At 45.5% G+C, this 25,082-nt stretch overlaps 1 protein-coding gene across 2 annotated transcripts in view; it reads right to left on the bottom strand.

The window, feature by feature from the left end:
- Positions 1–25,082, bottom strand: part of LOC110538651 (speckle-type POZ protein) — an 89,709-nt gene that overhangs the window by 29,233 nt on the left and 35,394 nt on the right. For both annotated transcript variants that reach the window (XM_021625605.3, XM_090193852.1), the window contains 4 exons: positions 9,930–10,197; positions 9,402–9,523; positions 9,028–9,179; positions 3,249–3,376 (listed from right to left, as the gene is read on the bottom strand). In XM_021625605.3, coding sequence (XP_021481280.1) covers positions 3,249–3,376; positions 9,028–9,179; positions 9,402–9,523; positions 9,930–10,007 — 480 coding nt within the window. In that variant the 5' untranslated portion in view covers positions 10,008–10,197. The remainder of the gene's footprint in view (positions 1–3,248; positions 3,377–9,027; positions 9,180–9,401; positions 9,524–9,929; positions 10,198–25,082) is intronic.

The following is a 25,082-nucleotide window of genomic DNA, read 5'->3' as shown; positions in this document are numbered from 1 at the left end:
TCTACAGCATTGTGACGTCTTTTTAGGCATTTCCATTGGAGAATGGCTGTAAGGGACCATATATAGCGAGTGGTCACATGGTGTCTCCCGGAGAAAATCTTGCGTAAAATACTGAGGTAGCCATTTTTCCAATCGTTTCTTATGAGAAACCAATTGCCTCGACGGATATATTATCGAATACATATGTTAAAAACACCTTTAGGATGGATCCTAAACAACGTTTGCCATGTTTCTGTCGATATTATAGAGCAAATTTTGAAAAAAGTTTGGCGTTATAGTTTAAGTATTTTTCGGTCGATTTCTCAGCCAAGCATGATGAACAAACGGGAACTTTTTCGCCTACAAGAATATTATTTTTTCTAACTGGGAGTCTCCTGAGTGAAAGCATCTGAAGTTCTTCAAAGGTAAATGATTTCATTTGGTTGCTTTTCTTATTTTCGTGAAAATGTTGCCTGCTGCCAGCCGAGCCTAGCATAGCATTATGCCATGATAAACTTACACAAATGCTTGTCTAGTGTTGGCTGTAACGCATACTTTGAAAATCTGAGATGACAGTGTTGTTAACAAAAGGCTAAGCTTGTGTTTGAATTTTTTTATTTCATTTGCGATTTTCATGAATAGGAAACGTTGCGTTATGGTAATGCGCTTGAGGCTATGATTACGCTCCCGGATACGGGTTTGCTCGTCGCAAGAAGTTTTAAGAAGCTAAGTGAAAACTTCATTGTCATCAACATTGTTGCATGTGCTGCATTGATCATGCAGACTGAACACAAGTGTCTTGTGGTTAAGCAACAACAAATTAGCTCCTTGAGTGAGACGGGGCACGGCTAGGTCTGCGAGGAAATGGACATTACACATGGCATATTACAAACCAAACATCCAAATACCGTTATACAAGTTAAAGAAAAAAACCTAAACCGGTCAGTGCATAAATGCTGGTATATAGTAAAATAAGGACTATAACCAACCAGCAGCCTAACACCACTGGGGAGGGCTATGTTGGAAGTACTCTCTATGCCAACCCTCTCTCACATACACAGGGACATGTGCATACACACACAGTACACGCAGTCACACACACAGTACACGCAGTCACACACACAGTACACGCAGTCACACACACAGTACACGCAGTCACACACACACACAGTACACGCAGTCACACACACACCTCCCCCACAGCTCTGTAGTAGCTGCTATGCCCCTCTTACTCGTCTGTCAATAGGCCCAGTTTGGAAGCACTTTAAACAGACTTGCACATCGCTCCTCTCTCTCTCTCTCTCGTAACAAACAGGGGGAAACTTCAAGACATGGATTTCAGCACCATACCCACAGGGTTAATTAGGTTTGCTTTAAACAGCCACCACCATGCTTTTTAAACATTTATGGGTGAATGCATGACAACGAGAACATTACCATATCCAGAAAGTTAACCTCTACTCTGTTCCCCGATCCAACAGGGGGGGCTGGGCGACACAGAGAGAGAGATGGTTGACCTCTGCTGCCCCCTCTGTTACAGCCTAGTAATAACAGGGGATATAATCTAGCCCAACACTACACAGCATCTGACCTGAGCCCTACTGACAAACTGACGGAATAAGAATCCACACAGACCTTTTTGGTCTTAATTTAAAAAGTTAGGCATAAGGTTATCAGTGTGGTTGGGGTTGGCAAAGAGTAATTGCAGGAATAGACAGGGTTTATGACTTTGTGGCAACTAGTGATAACCCATGAGGTTTTCCTGGTCAGGTCACATGGTTAAGACAGACCCCTGGCCCTAGTCCCAGTGTAGCTGTGTGTGTGTCCTATAAACGGGTCAGCTGTGTGTGTCCTATAAACGGGTCAGCTGTGTGTGTCCTATAAACGGGTCAGCGATGTGTGTCCTATAAACGGGTCAGCGGTGTGTGTCCTATAAACGGGTCAGCTGTGTGTGTCCTATAAACGGGTCAGCGGTGTGTGTCCTATAAACGGGTCAGCGGTGTGTGTCCTATAAACGGGTCAGCGGTGTGTGTCCTATAAACGGGTCAGCGGTGTGTGTCCTATAAACGGGTCAGCTGTGTGTGTCCTATAAACGGGTCAGCGGTGTGTGTCCTATAAACGGGTCAGCTGTGTGTGTCCTATAAACGGGTCAGCGGTGTGTGTCCTATAAACGGGTCAGCGGTGTGTGTCCTATAAACGGGTTAGCGGTGTGTGTCCTATAAACGGCTTAGCTGTGTGTGTCCTATAAACGGGTCAGCTGTGTGTGTCCTATAAACGGGTCAGCTGTGTGTGTCCTATAAACGGGTCAGCTGTGTGTGTCCTATAAACGGGTTAGCTGTGTGTGTCCTATAAACGGGTTAGCTGTGTGTGTCCTATAAACGGGTTAGCTGTGTGTGTCCTATAAACGGGTCAGCTGTGTGTGTCCTATAAACTGGGTTAGCTGTGTGTCCTATAAACGGGGTAGCTGTGTGCACACTTCAAAGCAGCATAAGGCTGTGTGTTATGGTTTTGGATGGCCAGATTGCTAGCAACAACGACAAGAAACTATGTGGTGAATCGTAAGTGTCTCGTTTCAGCTCATTTGATCTTGTTTTTGATTCCATGCCTTGTTTTGAAGTGTTTTGACTGATTTCACATCTATGCTAACATGGCAAAAAATGTGCTATCTAGCAAGTTAACCAACAACCACAACAAACTATTTGAGAGACAAGTTCTCATTCTGCAACTTTAATTAGGTTTTCAATAAACATTGGGGACAAAATATTGTTTACATGTTATCAAAAATATAAGCCAACCTCGTCTGTTTTGCCCCACAGTTGAGCACAAGTCGATGTAGTTGCTAACCAACCAACCCGTCTACAGAGATACATCTAACTGCCAACATTATAGGGCGTTGGGCCCCACGAACCAGAACAGAACAGGATCCGAACATTCTTCCATGAGAAATTCCATCATTTGGTGTTCTGTTGACGGTGGTGGAAAACACCGTCTCACGCGCCACTCCAGAATCTAATATAAAGTGTTCATTTGGGTTGAGATCTGGTGACTGACACACCCTTTAACCCCACATGCTCCTTTGAGACGCTCTTTAAAAGTCACTGACATCTATTATTCTAGCCAGGGTAGACAAAATAATCTACAACTGGGCTTTTTTTATACATGACCCTAAGCATGATGGGATGTTAATTTCTTAATTAACACCTGCACCTGCTTTCAATTTTATTTTGGCAGTTACCTGTGTCTCTATGTTGTGTGAACTTGTGCCCTACCTCACAGAAGAGAGTGAGCTTGTCGTCAGGCAGCAGCCCATTGGCCTCGTCCAGCAGGAAGTCTCTCCTGATGAATTTCTTAAAGCCCCAGTCCTTCCCCTGGACAAACCGGTATGCCCTCTGGCTCTCTGTAAAAGGGAACAACACAGACAGTTAGTGCACGTGTGTCTGTCATGACCATGAGAAAGGAGAAAGTGAGAGTGAGCACAGCCAGACAGGAGGTTGAATGAAGGAAGTGTCACCTGCAGGGGACTTTTAACACCTCATAAGAAAACGATGCCACACTCCACAGACATTTTTCATACACTCCCTCATCTCTGGCACACAGGCACGATAAGCAGGTGGGATAAGCAGGGATCAAAGCATCCCATTATAAAGTGCTTATGGACTGCCAACTATGTCTGCCTGAGAAGAGGCAGGGAGGGTTCTGTGCACTACAAACACACAAGAGAAATGCCTTCGTGGGGTCCTTCATATTCCAGGAATACGTACATACACTGGTTGCGTCCAGAAGGGCACCCTTTTCCCTATATAGTGTACAACAAAAGTAGTGCACTACACAGGGAATGGGGTGTTATTTGGGACACAACCACTGAGGACATCCTCAACGTACATAACACAATAACTAGAGTCAGAGACACTGCTGTACCATAGTGGTTCTGATGGCCCAGTTGGTAAGACTGATGCTAACAACGCCAAGGTCATGGGTTCAAGTCCCTCAGGGATCACATACTACAAATATAAATGCACTCACTTTACTGTAAATGGCTTTGGATCAAGTCGTCTGACAAGTCAGATCACAATGAATTCCCTGCCCAGACATTTTCCTACTCCAAGACCCTCTCAAAGATCTCCAATGAAACTTCACATACAGATCCCTGGTCATGTATAGAATGACATGATCCCATCTAAGAAGCTCCTGTAGGGCAGGCCCCTCCTGTAGGGCAGGCCCCTCCTGCTATATAGGACGAGGATCCCTGGGGACTAAAGAACCACACACACCAGGCCGACAGCCCATCTGCCGTTCGTCTGCCGCTCTTTCGGCGTGGTGTGTTTTAGGAACCACCCACTGATGGACGTCTGGCTGCAGACGTTTTCACCCGATTCTACATGAAGAATCGGTTAGCAAATTACAGCCGGTTAGCAAATTACAGCAGGGGTGCTGAGTACCATCGGCCAGCTAACGCTACTGGTGTCCAAGCCTTAAGAGTTAAGAGATCTCCTGCCATATCCAAGTGGGAGTCATTCAGATGGGGTAACAGCTCTGCTGAAAGCTCTATGTGAAATTCACCAGCAGCGGTATGATGCAGTGGTGGGTACAGTAGTCAACCAGGCAGGCAGGGTCTGCGCTCCAAATGGCACCCTATTCCCTTTATAGTGCACTACATTGACCAGAGCCCTATGGGCTATATGGAATAGGGAATATGCTGTCATTTGGGATGCGTACAGACAGTGGTGGAGTTGAACGCATATCCAGTTCTCCACCCCAGTGCTCAATCAGGGGGTCCTCTCCCTCTAATCCCTCCCCTGGAGATGGGCTACAAACAGGCCCTGACAGCCACCCTCTCAGACTGACAGAAATCCAAACACTCCAAAGGCTCTTTTCTCTACTCTTTTTTTCCTACTTTATTCATCGTCACTCTCCTCTTTTCCTCTCTGCATAGTAGGAACTGATGTCAGAAGACTTTCATTTAAAGGCTTTGCGTCAGTCTCTCACTCTCATCTTAAACCTGTGTTGTTGAAAGCCACGTCAAACTTTTATGGACTTGACATGCCAAGTAGTGTATGGTTGGATACACAAACACACAGAGCAAAAGCACTGCATCTTAGTCTTATCCTTGTCTGCCTGTTTGTCTGAAATCTTTCAGTCTGCGTTTTCTCTATTTCCTTTCCGATATGTGAGAGACTCAGGCATGGTCCCCTGGCCAGCAGCTCCTCTCCCTGTGTGGTGGAGAGATTGTCCTGTGTGTTATCAGGGTATATGGAAGAAGACCAGCAGCCTGTGACAACTTCCTACGGGGCTAGGTCTCAGCCTAACTGAGGTGTGAGGATGGTGGGAGAAGAGAGAGAGGGGGCTAGCTGGGAGGAGGGCGGGACGGAACGGGAGCACAGAGAATGGAGGAGAAAGGGTGAGAGGAGTCCTACTGCTCAGTCCCTGCTCACTCTCCACACTAAGGTGTATGTCTGTGTGTACGTGCGCCTGTGCGTTTGTGTATGCGTGTGTGTATTAAGAGGAGCTTTCCCAAGCTGACCCTGCTACCTCCACTGGGTCTCCTGAGCAGAACCTGATCAACCTCAAGTCAGACCGCATGTGGTCACGGTAGGGTCACAGCAGGCTGGATCACCGAGTCGGGAGGGGAGGAACACACCAGGAATAACAAATATGAGAGGGAGAAGACCAGTGATAGAAGCCTGTCACTAACAGTGCAGGCAGAGAGGTGGCATGTGAGGTGAGATATGTAGATAGATTGAGTGAGACAGAGATAAAGGAAGAAAATAGGAAGGCGAGAGGGACAGAGTTTTAGAGAGGAGAAGGGAAAGATAGAGTCAGAGAGAGCGAGAGAGAGGAGAGCCAGGCTGTTTTAGAGAGCATAGCATACATATTCAGGCTGTGGCTCAGGGGCCTGGTTGGCACACACAGTGAGAAGGTCACCCAGAAGACTGGCTGGCAAACATCGCACTCCGGGCCAACAGAGTGTGGATCACACTAAGCGTGTGTGTGTGTGCGGGCATGACAGAGAAAGTGTAATGTACAGTATGTACATCAGTTCAAAACACAACTCTAATCCCGCCGTGATCATCTGTTCTCTGGAAGGAGGTTTAGAGAATCCCAAAAGGAGCCTGGAGCTTTTCCACACACCTACATAGGCTGACATATAACCAGGAAGGCAGGCACACAAGCTCGCTCGCTCGCTCACACGCACCACAAATACACAAAACGAATGCACACGCCATTTCCGAAGAAAATCAAATCTCTATTGAATAATGAGCTCTATAAGCAAGTGTCAGCACAAACATGTGTAATGACGTTCCTTCTAGCCGTGTCGATATGTGATTATGTAAAGACTGTCCAATGACTCTTCCCACAACACAACCACATTGAATGCCTGACCGCCCCCATCAGTTACCGCAGGCAACCAGCTCTGACAACCACATACAAGCATTCAGACAGAGGTTTCAATCAGCCAGGAGACCATATGGAACTAAAGACACTAACCACAACACCACAAACACTGTACTGGCAAATGAGATCGTTCTTTTAAAATGTACAGTGTATGAAGAAGACCTGTGTACACATAGCAAATTAACCTGAACTTGAACCTGTGACCAAACAGACTGGAGACATAACCTCTCCTTAGCACTTAGCCATTTAAATAAACCCTAGCCACCACCGCCATATAGCAGGAGACTTCCTCTCTCTCTCTCTCTATGTTCTCAGAGCAGTCAGTGCAGCAGTGTGTCTGCCAGCAGGCTGCTTTATCTGGCACGGGAGAAGAGGGGGGGGGGGGCAAGAGACACGTTACAAACCGTTCATCCACAATCCCACAGGAGAGCCAGCTAGCTAGCGACTAAGCCAGGGAGAGATATGATGTGGCGGAGAAGAGAGGAGAGGATGTTCGAGGGAGAGGTGGGGGGGGCTGCCAGTGGAGCCCAAATCTATCTCCATTAGCAGGCAGTAACACCATCGGAGACCAACATACATTACTGATTGAGGCTCTCTATTCAGGTGGGGGTGGCTGAACAGTATGAGGTTGAAGGTTAGATCCACTTGAAACAGTTAATGTTTAAGGCAGCAAATGATATATGCAGCATCTTTACATTACTCACAATCATCTTTAACCACCTATATATATATATATATATATATATATATATATATATATATATATATATATATATATATATATATATATATATATATATATATTTATTTATTTAGCTATGTATCACACCAATATGTACTTGAACTTACTATCCATTTCAGTGGAGTGTGTGGCCCTGTGAGACTGTGTGGAGAGCCCCAGCAGTGACATGCCACATAAACAGTCCTCACACTCTGAGCCACAGCCTTCTTAATTAAGGCACTTTGTTTTTATTTGGCCTGGGTTCTCTTCAGGAGGCATGGATTTAATTGGATTCTAAATGATCCAGAACAGATAGAGCTATCTTTACTGCCATATTCTCAGACGGAGTGCTCGCTGAAGTCCCTTGTCACGAATACGGTGGCTGCGGGTAATTTTCTCCAGCGACAAGGCGAGCAGAGAGCTGAGGGGAAGATGGGGTGCATCTGGGGGGGGGGGTCCTAACAGCCAAAGAACACAATTTACAGCAAACCCCCCAGAGACACGAAGAGAACAACAGAAGACATTTTCTCCACTGCTCTCAACATTCTCCATCTTTAATCTCTTTCAGTGGTCATGTGGAGAAGCAGATTCAGGTGAGCTGACCGAGTGAAGGAATGAAACGGCTCTAGGTGGTGTTTACCACCCACTCTGCAGGCTACTGCTGTCCCTCTTAGAGTGGTGCAGCGAAATGGGCACAGCCAACTATGCATTAACTGTACCTTAAGAGCCTCTCAAGTGAGCTTGATGCACAATTACAGTATGCGGCCCAAGGCCTGTTTCATAACAGTAGTGTTTGTGAATGTGTTGTTGTTGTTGCGGAGAGAAAAAGCACTGCCACAGTGAAGATGTAGAGTGTAGAACGGAGAGAGGGAAAGTGTGTGAGGGAGGGAGGGGTTGAGTTCACGCGGTAGATGTTTCTCAGCAGGAAAACCATTTCCCTTTCTACATGACCTGCACTGCGGGGGGTTGTACAGTCTTTCTGCATACACCTCTGATACAAACATTCCTCCTCTGCCCCTCTCCTCACCTCCTCCCATACTTCCTGTGCTCGACGGTGTGCCGGAGGAGAGACAACCAACCAGGTAGAGAGCCTGGTAACCAGGAAGCGGTCACATCTGGCCAACTCTAATTCAATTCCACACAAGTTTGCTTTTCCTCCCCATAACATAACCTAATTAAAAAGAGCAGGCATCGGAAGAAACACATCCTTTCCAATTCATCAGCCAGAAAACAGGCAGAAGACAAAAATTGCTCCAAGCTACTTTGAATTAAATATGGGGGGGAACGAATCCCACCCAAAGTGATTATACACACCCATATGGCTATCAACACCTCGGCCCGCACACTGAATTAGACACTTTGGCTCCCTCACCCCCTCCTATGGACACACTCACTTAGTAAACCTCAGAGACACAGGTAATACATACCTTAAACCTCCTAACCTTGTTCCTATTAGTCAACATGTCTTCCATGTTCTACTGCCAAGCTACAGGTTTGAGCTGAGAGGTTCAAGAGTGGATTGTTATAAGTAGTTCTGTTATCACATTACCTCTCACACACCTACATAATATCAAGCCAGGTACACTATGGGATTACAATAGCAGAGCACCCCTGACCCTATAGAGATGGTGGGTTGTTGGGGATAGATATTTCCCAAGCAAAAAAATGATTCATATTCAAGAAAACATTAAAAAGTACATCTACTAAGATTGACCATATGACTGGACAGATACTGACACCTGAATTGACTGTTACCTTTCAGGTATTTTAAATGTCTGTAATGTCTACTTGTTAATGTTATTTAAATGCATGAATTTGAAAGTATTTTTGTTTGAAATGCCATTTTCGTCATGTGTCGGACCCCAGGAAGACTAGCTGTCGTCATGGCATTAGCTAATGGGGATCCAAATCAACTCAAATCAAGTGTGACTTACCCATAGCCTTCGTCTCCTCTCCCTTGGCATTGAGGATGGAGAACTTGAACTTGGCACGCACCTCGCTCTTGGGACAGCTGACCAGGAGCAGGTAGAGGGACAGGTAGTCTTTACTCTCCTCGTCCAGGCCTTTAGGGTTTACACGCAAACACCTGGACACACAGAGGGAGGAATCAGCATCAGTGATCATCAGACTCAGTCAAACAGAGACGAGGTCAGTCAACTATGCTCAGTAACTGTCCAACAGAATAGAGACCAAACCCTGTCCAACAGACTTAGGAGTCTAAATCAGATCAATCATGGACAAGTTATCGGTCCTGTAGTCCCTTATGGTTTATCCATAGCACCCACTTCTTGGCCCCGCCTCCACTCACCATTTAAGCTTGTCATTGGCTCCCGAAGAGAAGGTGGAGCTCTTGATGACCTCGCCCATCTCCTCACGACAGAAGCTGAAGTTGTTGATGGTCCACATGTAAGAGAACTTCACCACTTTGATCTAACAGAGGTAGACACACACACACACACACACACACACACGGCAGGAATCAGACATGATGACTAATTTATTTATCTATTCTATACAGGTAGCTAAGTGGCTGGTTGGTCAGCCTGGACTTCAAAACCACACATCAAACCTGCCTTTCATCTCAATAAACATTGACAACAAACAGGGGGAGAAGAAAGGATATTAAAAAGCTGCAACAAAAAATGATTTTGCAAGGACAGCGAGATGAAAAACACATCAATAGAAAAACATCCCTCTTCTTTAAACAGGCTGTTATCAAAAACACCAGCACTGGCAGCAGTCCTGACTGACTGACTGACAGACAGACTGACAGGTGTAAGTACTGTACATAGAAAAACAGATACATGTACACACACACACCAATCCCCACGCTTACCTGAGTGTAACACCAGCTCTCAGCCACAGGGCCGCTGGACATGTCCGCGGGGGGAGGGGGACTCGGGACTCTTGACATCGCCAGCGTTGAGGCAGGGGGGGCCTGAGCTGAGCCTGAGCACCAGCCAGGAGGAAGGCAGAGTGGAGGGGTGGCTGAGCCCAACAACACCACTGAATGGGCTAAGTATTCCACCAGACCACCACACACAGCACCAAGGTCCAGCCAAGGATAACGTCTGGGGAATGTCCAGGTAACCCACAGCAACACCCTACAATCAGAAAGAGTCGCATTATCATAGGTGTTATAGTCAGTGCGTGTGCTAAAAGGCTAATTGTAATTGAGCTATATCAGTAAGTAGGACAAAACAGCTCTGAATTCATTTGTTTTCAAAGGGCCTCTGCATTCAAAGCAGAGAGGCTGTGAACGCTGCTCGCTCGGCTTCAGTGAGAAAAGCCCTCGTTTATCTGCCATGGTTCTGCCTTTCTTTTGCTTTCGGCGGAGCGGAGCGCCAGCCGATCTGTGACAGAGTGAAGAGCAAGGCTTAAGACCCTCATCCCACGCCTGCCTGCCAATCTCCACTCACTCAAGTAGCCTACACAAGGTCACATTCAACTTTCAAAGAGCACATCGACTTGGAAATGTCATAGCCTTTTCCAAAATGTGCAAACTTCTATCAATCTGTGTGCACAAGTTATTCACTCTGGTTTTTCAAGGTACATGTGTGAATACAGCCACAATAGAAAAACAGCATTGACTTCAGTTGAACCATAGATCTATGAGAGAGAACTGTGACTTTAACCAATGACTTCTCTTCAATATCACCTTTACAGAACCACAGATGACCCCTGGGAATAGAACAAGAATGTGTTAATTGACTTGCTGGTTAAATAAAAATCAACAAATTATCATATTTTGTTCTCCTTTCCTCCCTCTCCCCTGGCTCCTTTCCTCCCTCTCCCCTGGCTCCTTTCCTCCCTCTCCCCTGGCTCCTTTCCTCCCTCTCCCCTGGCTCCTTTCCTCCCTCTCCCCTGGCTCCTTTCCTCCCTCTCCCCTGGCTCCTTTCCTCCCTCCCCCCTGGCTCCTTTCCTCCCTCCCCCCTGGCTCCTTTCCTCCCTCCCCCCTGGCTCCTTTCCTCCCTCACCCTGGCTCCTTTCCTCCCTCACCCTGGCTAATTTCCTCCCTCTCCTTTCTCTATTTTCTCACTCATCCTGCACATGTCAAATTGAAGCTATCACGGGGTCTCGGGGCAAAGTCTCCTCTTCTCTCGTTCTCTCTCTTTTCTCAGTCAACCTGCAAGTCCCCCTGTCTCGTAGCCAGACAATCCCTTTGCTTTGCTTCTTAATTAGTGGCTGATTGAAAGGGAAGTTCAGGACCTAGAGAACTTCCCAGAATCGGTGAGTGAAAGCGTGAGAGAGAGGGAAGGGCAATGGGGGGGTCCACCTCCTCTGTATGAGAGTGGAGACGGGTGAGACGACACACAGAACTCCACGGACGCAGACAGGACTTCATGAATGTTTAGAGAACTTTCTGTTGGATCTGATCTTTCTGTTTCTTATTTTGTTCTATTTGCATCTGATGAAAAACACTGGTGGCATTTTCACTCAGTAAAACAATACAATATTAATCAAAAGATGAAGAACAAGGCAGCACGGATTTGCAATTTAAATTACCTGAGACTTCCTAACAATTAATTATAGTCTGTGTGAACTTGTGGGTGTTCATGGGTGTAACAAATATGCAGCTTAAGTGCACAAATGCATGCACACATGCAAACTGCTGTGTGGCGGAGTGTGTGCATTGCATGGGTGCAATAAATGTGCCCCTGTATGTTTCTTTAAGCTGTGTGTTCTCATGTCTCTGTATAGGCTACTGTCTCCCAACGTGTGTGTTGCCAACAGCGATCACAAGGGAACCACTAAGAAAACATGACAATACTGGCATCATAGCGAACAACTTCACAGCTTTTCTAAATACACCCAGATGACACTTAACCAGAATAAAGCTGGGGATTGATTTGTCTTTTCATGACAATCATCAGGAGCAGAGAAGCAGAAAAATGACAGTAACAACTCAGAGACAGTGGGGGGTGGGGTGTGTGGTAATCCTTGTACTCCCTCACTTCAAAATCTTGAGATGGTTCATTCATCATGGTGATTCAGCTGGTGACAGTCAGCACCAATGGACAGGAGGACTAACAGGTGAGAATACACACGGCAGGGGAAATAAATATCACCACAGCAGTACGTCAGAGAGCGTTAAGAGGGTTGTGTGGATTGTGTGCTCCCCCTGAAAACAATCACTAGACAAAGTATGAGGTAAGGATGGCAGCGGTGTTGTGTTGTGAGTGTTTCTCGGGTTGTGTATATGCGTGATTGCCTACCGCCCACATCTCATTTCCCTATCCCATCCTAGTCTGCTGCTGTGGGGACCGACAGGATGAGGACCTGGAGCACATTTATATTAATCACATAGACAGGCCTCTCTCACTGTGCGAGTCCAGATCTCCCTCCCTCCCACCACCGCCTTCACCTCCCTCCCAACACCGCCTTCACCTCCCTCCCAACACCGCCTTCACCTCCCTCCCAACACCGCCTTCACCTCCCTCCCAACACCGCCTTCACCTCCCTCCCAACACAGCCTTCACCTCCCTCCCAACACAGCCTTCACCTCCCTCCCAACACAGCCTTCACCTCCCTCCCAACACAGCCTTCACCTCCCTCCCAACACAGCCTTCACCTCCCCACTAAGAGGTGAGTGCATTACTCAAACATTGACATATGGACAAACAGTTCCCAGGAAACCAACGGTCTAAATGGATGTCATGTCCTCTCCATCCCTCCCATTAGAAACAGAAGATAGGGGTGCAGAGGAGGATGTTATAATATATATATATATAAAACATGCGCCCCTTTATTTTTTTATATACATACATACACACACACACACACACACACACACACACACACATATATACACACACAAGGGCAAAAAAGTATTTAGTCAGCCACCAATTGTGCAAATGCTCCCACTTAAAAAAAATGAGAGGCCTGTAGTTTTCATCATAGGTACACTTCAACTATGACAGACAAAATGAGGAAAGAACATTTCCAAATAATTCATTAAAAATTATGTTGGAAAATAAGTATTTGGTCACCTACAAACAAGCAAAGTTTCTGGCTCTCACAGACCTGTAACTTCTTCTTTAAGAGGCTTCTCTGTCCTCCACTCGTTACCTGTATTAATGGCACCTGTTTGAACTTGTTATCAGTATAAAAGACACCTGTCCACAACCTCAAACAGTCACACTCCATTATGGCCAAGACCAAAGAGCTGTCAAAGGACACCAGAAACAAAATTGTAGACCTGCACCAGGCTGGGAAGACTGAATCTGCAAAAGGTAAGCACCTTGGTTTGAAGAATTCAACTGTGGGAGCAATTATTAGGAAATGGAAGACATACAAGACCACTGATAATCTCCCTCGATCTGGGGCTCCAAGCAAGATCTCACCCCATGGGGTCAAAATGATCACAAAAATCCCAGAACCACACGGGGGGACCTAGTGAATGACCTGCAGAGAGCTGGGACCAAAGTAACAAAGCCTACCGTCAGTAACACACTAAGCCGCCAGGGACTCAAATCCTGCAGTGCCAGACGTGTCCCCCTGCTTAAGCCAGTACATGTCCAGGCCCGTCTGAAGTTTGCTAGAGAGCATTTGGATGATCCAGAAGAAGATTGGGAGAATGTCATATGGTCAGATGAAACCAAAATAGAACTTTTTGGTAAAAACTCAACTTGTCGTGTTTGGAGGACAAAGAATGCTGAGTTGCATCCAAAGAACACCATACCTACTGTGAAGCATGGGGGTGGAAACATCATGCTTTGGGGCTGTTTTTCTGCAAAGGGACCAGGACGACTGATCCGTGTAAAGGAAAGAATGAATGGGGCCATGTATCGTGAGATTTTGAGTGAAAACCTCCTTCCATCAGCAAGGGCATTGAATATGAAACGTGGCTGGGTCTTTCAGCATAACAATGATCCCAAACACACCGCCCGGGCAACGAAGGAGTGGCTTCGTAAGAAGCATTTCAAGGTCCTGGAGTGGCCTAGCCAGTCTCCAGATCTCAACCCCATATAAAATCTTTGGAGAGAGTTGAAAGTCTGTGTTGCCCAGCAACAGCCCCAAAACATCACTGCTCTAGAGGAGATCTGCATGGGGGAATGGGCCAAAATACCAGCAACAGTGTGTGAAAACCTTGTGAAGACTTACAGAAAACGTTTGACCTCTGTCATTGCCAACAAAGGGTATATAACAAAGTATTGAGATAAACTTCTGTTATTGACCAAACACTTATTTTCCACCATAATTTGCAAATAAATTCTACAATATGATTTTCTGGATTTTTTTTCCTCATTTTGTCTGTCATAGTTGAAGTGTACCTATGATGAAAATTACAGGCCTCTCATCTTTTTAAGTGGGAGAACTTGCACAATTGGTGGCTGACTAAATACCTTTTTGCCCCACTGTATATATTATTATTTAACCAGGCAGGCTAGTTGAGAAAAAGTTCACATTTACAACTGTGACCTGGCCAAGATAAAGAAAAGCAATGCGACACAAACAGAGTTAGACATGGAATAAACAAACAGTTAATAATACAATAGAAAAATGTATATACAGTGTGTGCAAATGAGGTAGGATAAGGGAGGTAAGGCAATAAATAGACCATAGTAGCGAAATAATGACAATATAGCAATTCAACACTGGAGTGATAGATGTGCAGATGAGTGTGCAAGTAGAGATACTGGGGTGCAAAGGAGCAAAATAAATAACAGTATGGGCATGAGGAAGTTGGATGGGCTATTTACAGGTGCAGTGATTTTAGAGCTGCTCTGACAGCTGGTGCTTAAAGTTAGTGAGGGAGATATGAGCCTCCAGCTTCAGAGATTTTTGCAGTTCGTTCCAGACATTGGCAGCAGAGAACTGGAAGGAAAGGCAACCAAAGCAGGAATTGGCTTTGGGGGTGACCAGTGAAATATACCTGCTGGAGCGCGTGCTACGGGTGGGTGCTGCTATGGTGACCAGTGAGCTGAGATAAGGTGGGGCTTTACCTAGCAAAGACTTGTAGATGACCTGGAGCCAGTGGGTCTGGCGACGAATATGAAGCGAGGGCCAGCCAACGAGAGCATACAGGTCGCAGTGGTGGGTGGTACATGGGGCTTTGGTGACGAAACGGATGGCACTACTACATGCAATTTGCTGAGTAGAGTGTTGGAGGCTATTTTGTGAATGACATCGCCAAAGTCATGGATCGGTAGGATAGTCAGTTTTACGAGGGTAAGTTTAGCAGCATGAGTGAAGGATGTTTTGTTGCGAAATAGGAAGCCGATTCTAGATTTTATTTTGGATTGGAGATGCTTAATGGGAGTCTGGAAGGAGAGTTTACGGTCTAACCAGACACCTGGGTATTTGTTGTTGTCCACATATTCTAAGTCAGAACCGTCCAGAGTAGTGATGCTGGACGGGTGGGCAGGTGTGGTAATTAGTTTTACTTGCATTTAAGAGCAGTTTGAGGCCATGGAAGGAGAGTTGTATGGCATTGAAGCTTGTCTGAAGGTTAGTTAACACAGTGTCCAGGGGGGCCACAAGTATACAGAATGGTGTTGTCTGTGTTGAGGTGGATCAGAGAATCACCAGCAGCAAGAGCAACATCATTGATGTATACAGAGAAAAGAGTCCCTGTGGTACCCCCAAAGAGACTGCCAGAGGTCCGGACAACAGGCCCTCCAATTTGACACACTGAACTCCATCTGAGAAGTAGTTGGTGAACCAGGTGAAGCAGTCATTTGAGAAACCAAGGCTGTGGAGTCTGCCGATAAGTCTGTGAGTCTGCCGATTCTATGCATGAAACCAAGGCTTTTATGGTTACAGAAGTCAACAAATGAGAGCGCCTGGGAAATGGGAGTGGAGGAAGGCACTGCAGGGCCTGGATTAACCTCTATATCACCAGAGGAGTAGTAGGATAAGGGTATGGCTAAAGGCTATAAGAACTGGTCGTCTAGTACGTTCGGAACAGAGAGTAAAAGGAGCAGGTTTCTGGGCGCGGTAGAATAGATTTAGGCATAATGTACAGACAAAAGGTATGGTAGGATGTGAATACAGTGAGGTAAACCTATGCATTGAGTGACGATGAGAGATATTTTCTCTAGAAACATAATTTAAACCAGGCAATGTCACTGCATGCATGGGAGGTGGAACTAAATTATTAGCTAAAGCGTGTTGAGCAGGGCTAGAGGGTCTACAGTGAAATAAGGCAATACTCACTAACCAAAACAGCAATGGACAAGGCATATTGACATTAGGGAGAGGCATGCGTAGCCGAGTGATCATAGAGGTCCAGTGAGTAGCTAGGCGGGCTGGAGACACGGCGATTCAGACAGCTGTGGGCCGGGGCTAGCAGACGGGGGATGTCGTGAAGGAAGAAATCTGTTGTAGCCCCCTCGTGCTGTTACGTCGGTAGTCCAGTCGTGATGGATCAGCAGGGCTCCGTGTGGTAAAAGGGTCCAGGCCAATTGGCAAAATAGGCATAGTGGCCCAAGAACTTGGTCGATGGACCTATTCAGGTAACAGTCCAATATGCTCTAGACAGCTTGCTAGCGGCTAGCAGATGGGCATTCGGGGGACGTCGCGACAGAGGAGCCAGTTGAAAAACCCCCTCGGGCAGATTACGTTCGTAGTCCAGTCGTGATGGATCGGCGGGGCTCCGTGTCAGCAGTAAAAGGGGTCCAGGCCAATTGGCAAAATAGGTATTATAGCCCAAGGAGTAGCTGATGGACCTCTTCAGCTGGCCGGGAAATGGGCCTAGCAAAGGCTAGCTCCTGGCTAATTGGTTCTGTGTTGAGGTTAAGAAAAATATTTTGTAAATATAAATGCAAAGAAAAAAGATACAAAAGAAAAATACACGGGACACGACAAGACGAGGACAACGAAGTCTGACTGCTATGCCATCTTGGAACTGGGGAGAGCCTGGGGCAATATGAATGTTTGTCAGTCATCCCAGGTGAGTTCAGGTTGCCTAACTGACAGTCGAGGCATCCAATCTACCTCGTGGTTCTCCTTCTCACTAGAACATTCCAGTGGGGGTTTAGTGTACTCATATGTGGCAGACCAGCCATGATTCCAATCTATCAGCATTCAGAACAACCCTCCATTCTCTCTCTCCTAGAGTTAATATACAGCTGGAAAGTAGCTTGGCGGGAGCTTGCAGATTCAACAGTCCACTTCTTAATAAACACACATTATTACATCCTCTAGTTTAAGAAACATAAATAAAAAGGAACCACATGAACAAAGCCCTGGGTATATATTGAACATTTGTAGATAGACATAATCCTACACTAGTGCAAGTGTTGTCAATTTGTGTAGTGACTACCAGGAGTGGGCAACATACAGCCCACAGGCCGTATATGGCCTCCAAGCCCATTCAATCAGTCCCCGGGGTGGTTTGAGTAAAAAAATAAATGGGTGTCAAGGTTAAAAAACAATCCAGGCCACTCTTGAAATTCTAAAACTAGACAATGTATGGAGAAGTGATGATGGACCTACATTTTCAAATAACTGTCCTTTCTCTGGTCCACAAACTGCTTAAGACAAACAAATTAGTCCGGAAAAAAACGCAGAATTTTCAAATTGGCCCTCAAGCCGAAGTTATTGCCCACCCCTGGACTAGTGAGTGTCTAAATACATCCATATAGAATAGTTAAAATATGGCAGGGACTTAAAGACGTTGGGCCTGCTGTGAAATAGGAGGTCCTGCTGGATGACAAGAGAAGATGGAACCCCTTCTGGAATTCATTACAGCTGGCTACTGCTCTACTCAGAAGAAAAAAACTTTCATTCTGGAAAAAAAAGCAGACGCATAACGGCTCTCCATTTAAATTCCCTTTCACTTGCAACATGAAAGAGAAACATCAAATACACGGCACCACCCAGCAGCCTCTCCCTCCGGGCCGCTTCCTGCTGAGAGGAGAAGACACACGCTAGCTAGCACCGAGCAGCCAGACACCGCCACCACCTGGCCAGGTGGAGGATGTGCAGCCAGAGGAAGTGGGAGGGGGGGTGAAGTTTATCCACATATCAAAATACGGAGATTCTCGTTACCTTATTTTAACATCACCCCCCCCCTCCTCCCCCACACCTTCCTTTCCCCCAGCTCTGGCGAAACATCTGACAGAGGGTTAATGAAGTCTGCTAATTAGAAGGTCAGGTTGAATTAAAAGCGGCTAGGGTGGTAGAGCGATGAAAGGGAGCGTATTAAAGAAGTGTGTCCAGACCAGACTAGATTGATCAGCTGAAGGCTCTGACCCTCATTTGAAAAACACACATGGTACTGACTGAAGGTTCCCCACCAATTAGACAGACAGACAGACCAGTCATAACTGATCACTGAAACACTCTGCTATTAGAGTAAGTATAATTATCCCTGCAGGCTAGCCGGCTGCTGTGTGGAGAGCAGTTGACGTGTGATCTTAGCTCTGATTTGATCTAGGGGTCTCACTGAGTCAGGGATAAAAACTGCTCCAAGATCAGTGGGGGTCAAAGGAACAGGTGACATACAGGGAGGAGTAAAGGGATAACTTGATTTCCAGATACAGGAATCAAAAAGGTAAGAGTAACAGGCTAAGATACAGGAATCAAAAGGTAAGAGTAACAGGCTAAGATACAGGAATCAAAGGGTAAGAGTAACAGGCTAAGATACAGGAATCAAAAGGTAAGAGTAACAGGCTAAGATACAGGAATCAAAAGGTAAGAGTAACAGGCTAAGATACAGGAATCAAAAGGTAAGAGTAACAGGCTAAGATACAGGAATCAAAAGGTAAGAGTAACAGGCTAAGATACAGGAATCAAAGGGTAAGAGTAACAGGCTAAGATACAGGAATCAAAAGGTAAGAGTAACAGGCTAAGATACAGGAATCAAAAGGTAAGAGTAACAGGCTAAGATACAGGAATCAAAGGGTAAGAGTAACAGGCTAAGATACAGGAATCAAAATGTAAGAGTAACAGGCTAAGATACAGGAATCAAAGGGTAAGAGTAACAGGCTAAGATACAGGAATCAAAGGGTAAGAGTAACAGGCTAAGATACAGGAATCAAAGGGTAAGAGTAACAGGCTAAGATACAGGAATCAAAGGGTAAGAGTAACAGGCTAAGATACAGGAATCAAAAGGTAAGAGTAACAGGCTAAGATACAGGAATCAAAGGGTAAGAGTAACATGCTAAGATACAGAGATTGGAGAGTAGATCATGTAGTATGATGGCTCCAGTAAATAAAGACAGGAAGAGATACTGGCCTTAAGGGCAAGAGAAGACAACATATATGGAGTGCAGTTACGGGTAGGATTGACAGTTGGAAGAGTAACATACAGCACCTGTATGACAGACATGTACAGCTCTGACAAAAACACGTGGTGGTTGTGGTGCATGTAAGGTGAGCTGTGTCTGTCCAGCCAGCTCAGCACAGAGCAGCCCTGATGCCCCAGACACACAAAGACCAGAGGCAAGGAGTGTGTCAGAGCAGAGCCGGGGCTGCAGAGCCGCAGGCAGGAGCGATGGATTAAGAGCCACTCAGACAAAAGCCCTATGAGAACCATGGAGACAGCCCTACTGATACTATATCATTATCTGGCTCCATATCACGGACTCCCTACCCAGAGATCTCCACCTTTCTCTCCCCTCAGAATACCTCCAACTCAACCCCCTTTCTCTGGCTTTCTATAGCCCCCAGAAGGTTGACATGGCATTAAACCTCGATCTCACTCTCTCCCCTTCTATGGCTCTATCATATCTTATATCCCAACCCTCTCCCCTCCCTGCTTCCTCTCAAAGCTGGCCAGCTGCCATGTGACCTAGTCCCCTCTCATTAAGTCACAGGTCTGAAGCCTTGCTCACAGTTCTAGTAGGATCAACTAGAGCTACACTCACAACAGAACACCTAACTGTGTGCAATTGTAAGTGCAGACAAATAAACACAGTTGTAAGCTCACATAGGCACAGTCAAACACCACATGTAAGTGTAACTTCTTCCAAAATGACAGGCTTTCCTGACAAAGACAAATAGTGTTGAGCTTTAGGAGCCCTTAACACGCCAACCTTCTCCTGATTAAAGATGACAGCGGCCATAGAAGGACTCTGAACAGACATAACAGTAGACCGTAGCTATATATCCATCTCCTGCACATCAAGTTGCCAGAAGGGATTGTGTATAAACCAACACACTTCAGAGCTAATAGTAATGCTGCTTTAACCTTTGCCTTGCCGCAGTTTTCCCACTCCTATTTATTTATCTACCCGAAAGAAATACTTGGAGTTAGAGTTCTTCGAACCTATGAAGTGAAGCTGGTAGGAAGAGGGAGGGAGAGAGAGAGAGACTGGTGTGATACCTTACTCGTTGTAATTATGCGATTTATAATTAAAATGCGAATTAAGAGAGAGGGAGTCTCTCTTCGCCTCGTTTAAATGTTTTCATTTTTTCTCCATTGTTCCATTAGTCTCCAACAGAGGAGCATGAAAGGCTGCTGATTGCCATTACACGGCAGTAACCACATTTTAGATGGATGGTGCTACTTGCTATTGGTGGTTATGGAAACAACTCTGGTGACCCATTTCCTTTCCCTCACAGTGACCTTCTTGGTATCTGGTACTCCATTGTTAGAGACCGGCCAAGAGAGAAACATGGTGCAAAATGTGAACAAAGAGAAACTGCCAAAAACACAACAAATATCCAGATAAACAGAAAACCTCACACACGTATTCCCTCACGCAGCAAACACACAAAAAAATGTCAGATTACATAAATGGGATGAGCCCAATTAAAAAGTAAGACCATAAGGCTCATACCATCAGGAAAAATCACCACAGCCGATTGACTGTATTCTCTCATTGACCTGTGCACTTCCCTCAACAAAGTCTCTACAACCCCAACTCCTATCGTCTGGAGGCCCGTGTTCATATCTGTGAAAGCAATCATTACACCTAGCAGAGGACATGAGCTGTAAACATAGATGTAACTATCTGTAAATGTGAAGAGACGCTTGACTTTCATAATAAGCTCCAAGGAATCAGTCAGGTAAGAAGAGTGCTTTCAGACAGACAGTGGGGATCCCCAACACGCCCCCTTCGACCCTTACTTTTTTTCGTTATCTGAAGCAAAAAAAGAATCTCAATGTGGACCCAAATCTCCTTTTAACTTAAAACTGCAACAACCCAGAGAGATACTCTAAAATGCTCTATAATTTGGGTGTTATAATTCAAAGGAGAGCATGAGAGAAAAAGCAAACAAAAAGAGAATTAGATCATGTTTTTGAAGTAGACGTCCTTCAGTTTGACTTTACCAGGTAACACGCTTTCGCCTCCATTTCCCACATCAAGTGGATTTCAAAACACATTTGAGGACCAGAGAGCTTTGTAATTAGCAGTCCTTGCTCATAAAGGGACCAAAAACTAAGCCTGTCTTAAGCTCCATTTCTCCATACCCTCCAGTTGTCTCTTCTGATTCCTCTCCTCTCATAAATTATGTTGCCTGGAAACAATCAATGTGCCTAAATGTTTTATTTTTAACATATTCCTGGCAGCTTTGGTCAGCATTCGGCCTATTTTCTGTTCTCGAAATACAACATTGTTGTGACAGTTCTTGCTGCCCCTAACAACTTGACAGATATGAGAGCTAAGACAGACTTATTAGATTTAGATCTATATTAGATTTATGGTCTCGTATAGAAGGCTATATTACATAAAATGTCTACTATAAATGCTGTTTACTGACAGAGGCCTAACACAAGGTCTAGTCTCGCTCCACAATCGTCAGTTCTGTCATGACTACACATGAGGATCACAATGGGTCAGATCAGCTTGGCAATGGCTGAGGGGGGAGACTTTTGACACATCACACCCGGTCGTAAATCAAGCAGGAGAGAACTCTCTCTGGGTCTCTAGTATTGGGATCGGAATGTCTGTGTTCAAAAGTCTTTTGCCAGCCAAAAACCGCTAACATCAAAACAGTGAACAGTGGAACAAATGTGAGAAATGGTCAAAGTGTAGATGTGGAAAACTAATGTATATTTTATGTAATTAAAAATTTTATAATGAAAATATTGCAACTTTGTCAACTATGTCAAGTTTACTGACATAGTGATGTGAACATAATGAATAATGATTCAACTATTTTTGTTAAGATAGGAATGTGATTAGCCACACCCCGAGGGAGCTCATAGATTGTGTCAGGATAATGGAACGCCCCTTTTTACCAGAGTATATAAAGGACGAGTTAAGAATTAACATAGACCAAAAAAGCATGGAGCGTTAGCTACATGTGGGAAACGGTTGAAATATTGAACCGACACGAGGTGAAGAAATAAAGTCACCTTGCGTGGTCCACATGTTGAAATGGTTAGAAACTCAACACGAGGTGAGGAAAATGAACTTACAAGACACCGCCAATCTGAAGCTGCGCATGTAAAGTGAGTTAGGAACTTTGACTATCCACCCGAGGAAGAAACTAGAAAATCCTCTCAGATAATCACTAGTACAGCTAAGTAGCTGCTCTTAAGAAACAGCCCATTGGAGACCGGACAACTAAGAAGAACATTGTGACCTCTGGTGGACAATCAGAGCATTCAGACATGGGCGGTGGTTTGTGTGCAAAGTGAAAGGTTACTGTGAGCGTAGTTTCCAAGTGTACGATAACTGTCTTTCCCTCTCCCCTCTAATGTTATGTTGTAACAAGCCGTCATATTGTCAGCCAACTAGGAACCTGTAGACTTGTTTACATGCTGCTGCGCGGTTTGTTGCTAAACTTACTTTGCTACCTGCCAACTTCACAGTTTTTCCTTTTTTATTACTGTTTTATATTTGAATTTTTTTCCCCTCGCTCAACTTTTTCATTCAACTTTTCTCCCCGGACGCCTTATCTGGACGTGGTTCGTCAAGACCTCCACCAGCCGAAGCGAAGTGGATGTCGGAAAATGTTCTACTTTTAAACTCGGACAAAACAGAGATGCTAGTTCTCGGTCTCAAGAAACAAAGATATATTCTGTTGAATCTGACAATTAATCTTGATGGTTGTATAGTCTCAAATAAAACTGAAGGACCTCGGCATCACTCTGGGCCCTGATCTCTCTTTTGACAAACATATCAAGACTGTTTCAAGGACAGCATTTTTTCCATCTACGTAACATTGCAAAAATCAGAAACTTTGTCCAAAAATGCAGAAAAATGTATCCATTTTGTATCCATCCATGCTTTTGTCACTTCTAGGTTAGACTACTGCAATGCTCTACTTTCCAGCTACCCGGATAAAGCACTAAATAAAACTTCAGTTAGTGCTAAACACAGCTGCTAGAATCTTGACTAGAACCAAAACATGTGATCATATTACAAGACACCCCCAATAAAGGACTGGTTCTGCAGGTGGTGACCACAGACCACTTCTCAGTTCCTATGCTTCCTGGCTGATGTTTTGGTCACATTTGAATGCTGGTGGTGCTTTCACTCTAGTGGTAGCATGAGACGGAGTCTACAACCCACAAGTGGCTCAGGTAATGCAGCTCATCCAGGATGGCACATCAATGCGAGCTGTGGCAAGAAGGTTTGCTGTGTCTGTCAGCGTAGTGTCCAGAGCATGGATGCGCTACCAGGAGACGTGGAGGAGGCCGTAGGAGGGCAACAACCCAGCAGCAGGACCGCTACCTCCTCCTGCTCCTCCTTGCAAAGGCGGAGCACTGCCAGAGCCCTGCAAAATGACCTCCAGCAGGCCACAAATGTGCATGTGTCTGCTCAAACGGTCAGAAACAGACTCCATGAGGGTGGTATGAGGGCCCGACGTCCACAGGTCGGGGTTGTGCTTACAGCCCAACACCGTGCAGGACGTTTGGCATTTGCCAGAGAACACCAAGATTGGCAAATTCACCACTGGCGCCCTGTGCTCTTCACAGATGAAAGCAGGTTCACACTGAGCACATGTGACAGACGGGACAGTCTGGAGACGCTGTGGAGAAGGTTCTGCTGCCTGCAATATCCTCCAGCATGACCGGTTTGGAGGTGGGTCAGTCATGGTGTGGGGTGGCATTTCTTTGGGGGGCCTCCATGTGCTCGCCAGAGGTAGCCTGACTGCCATTAGGTACCGAGATGAGATCCTCAGACCCCTTGTGAGATCATATGCTGGTGCGGTTGGCCCTGGGTTCCTCCTAATGCAAGACAATGCTAGACCTCATGTGGCTGGAGTGTGTCAGCAGTTCCTGCAAGAGGAACGCATTGATGCTATGGACTGGCCCGCCCGTTCCCCAGACCAGAATCCAATTGAGCACATCTGGGACATCGTGTCTCGCTCCATCCACCAACGCCACGTTGCACCACAGACTGTCCAGGAGTTTGCGGATGCTTTAGTCCAGGTCTGGGAGGAGATCCCTCAGGAGACCATCCGTCACCTCATCAGGAGCATGCCCAGGCGTTGTAGCGAGGTCATACAGGCACGTGGAGGCCACACACACTACTGAGCCTCATTTTGACTTGTTTTAAGGACATCAAAGTTGGATCAGCCTGTAGTGTGGTTTTCCACTTTAATTTTGAGTGTCACTCCAAATCCATACATCCATGGGTTGATAAATTTGATTTCCATTGATAATTGTGTGATTTTGTTTTCAGCACATTCAAATATGTAAAGAAATAAGTATTTAATAAACATATTTAATTCAGATCTAGGATGTGTTATTTTATAGTTTTCCTTTTATTTTTTGGATCGGTGTATATCAACCGGGACAGTTGGCTTTTCACTAGGACCGGGAGGAACAATGGCCGCCTCTCTCTTTTGCGCAAAAATCACTCTGAGAGCCCCCACCTGACCACTTACGTAATGTGGTCGTTAACGCTCATTCTTCAAAATAAAGGCCTGAAACTATATCTAAAGGCTGTAGACACCTTAGGGAAGCCATAGAAAAAGGAATATGGTTGATATCCCTTTCAATGGTCAATATGGATGCATAGGAACACAGAGGTTTCAAAATAAGAGTCACTTCCTGATTGGATTCTTCTCAGGCTTTTGCCTGCAATATCAGTTCTGTTATACTCTCACACAATATTTTTATCTTAATCTGGCAATTACA

Source organism: Oncorhynchus mykiss, chromosome 12, assembly GCF_057628025.1.
Source record: "Oncorhynchus mykiss isolate SJ-2025 chromosome 12, ASM5762802v1, whole genome shotgun sequence".
In the NCBI taxonomy this organism is placed as follows: Eukaryota; Metazoa; Chordata; class Actinopteri; order Salmoniformes; family Salmonidae; genus Oncorhynchus; species Oncorhynchus mykiss.
Note: the sequence above shows the minus strand (reverse complement) of the source record. Positions and strands in the feature narration are given on the sequence as shown.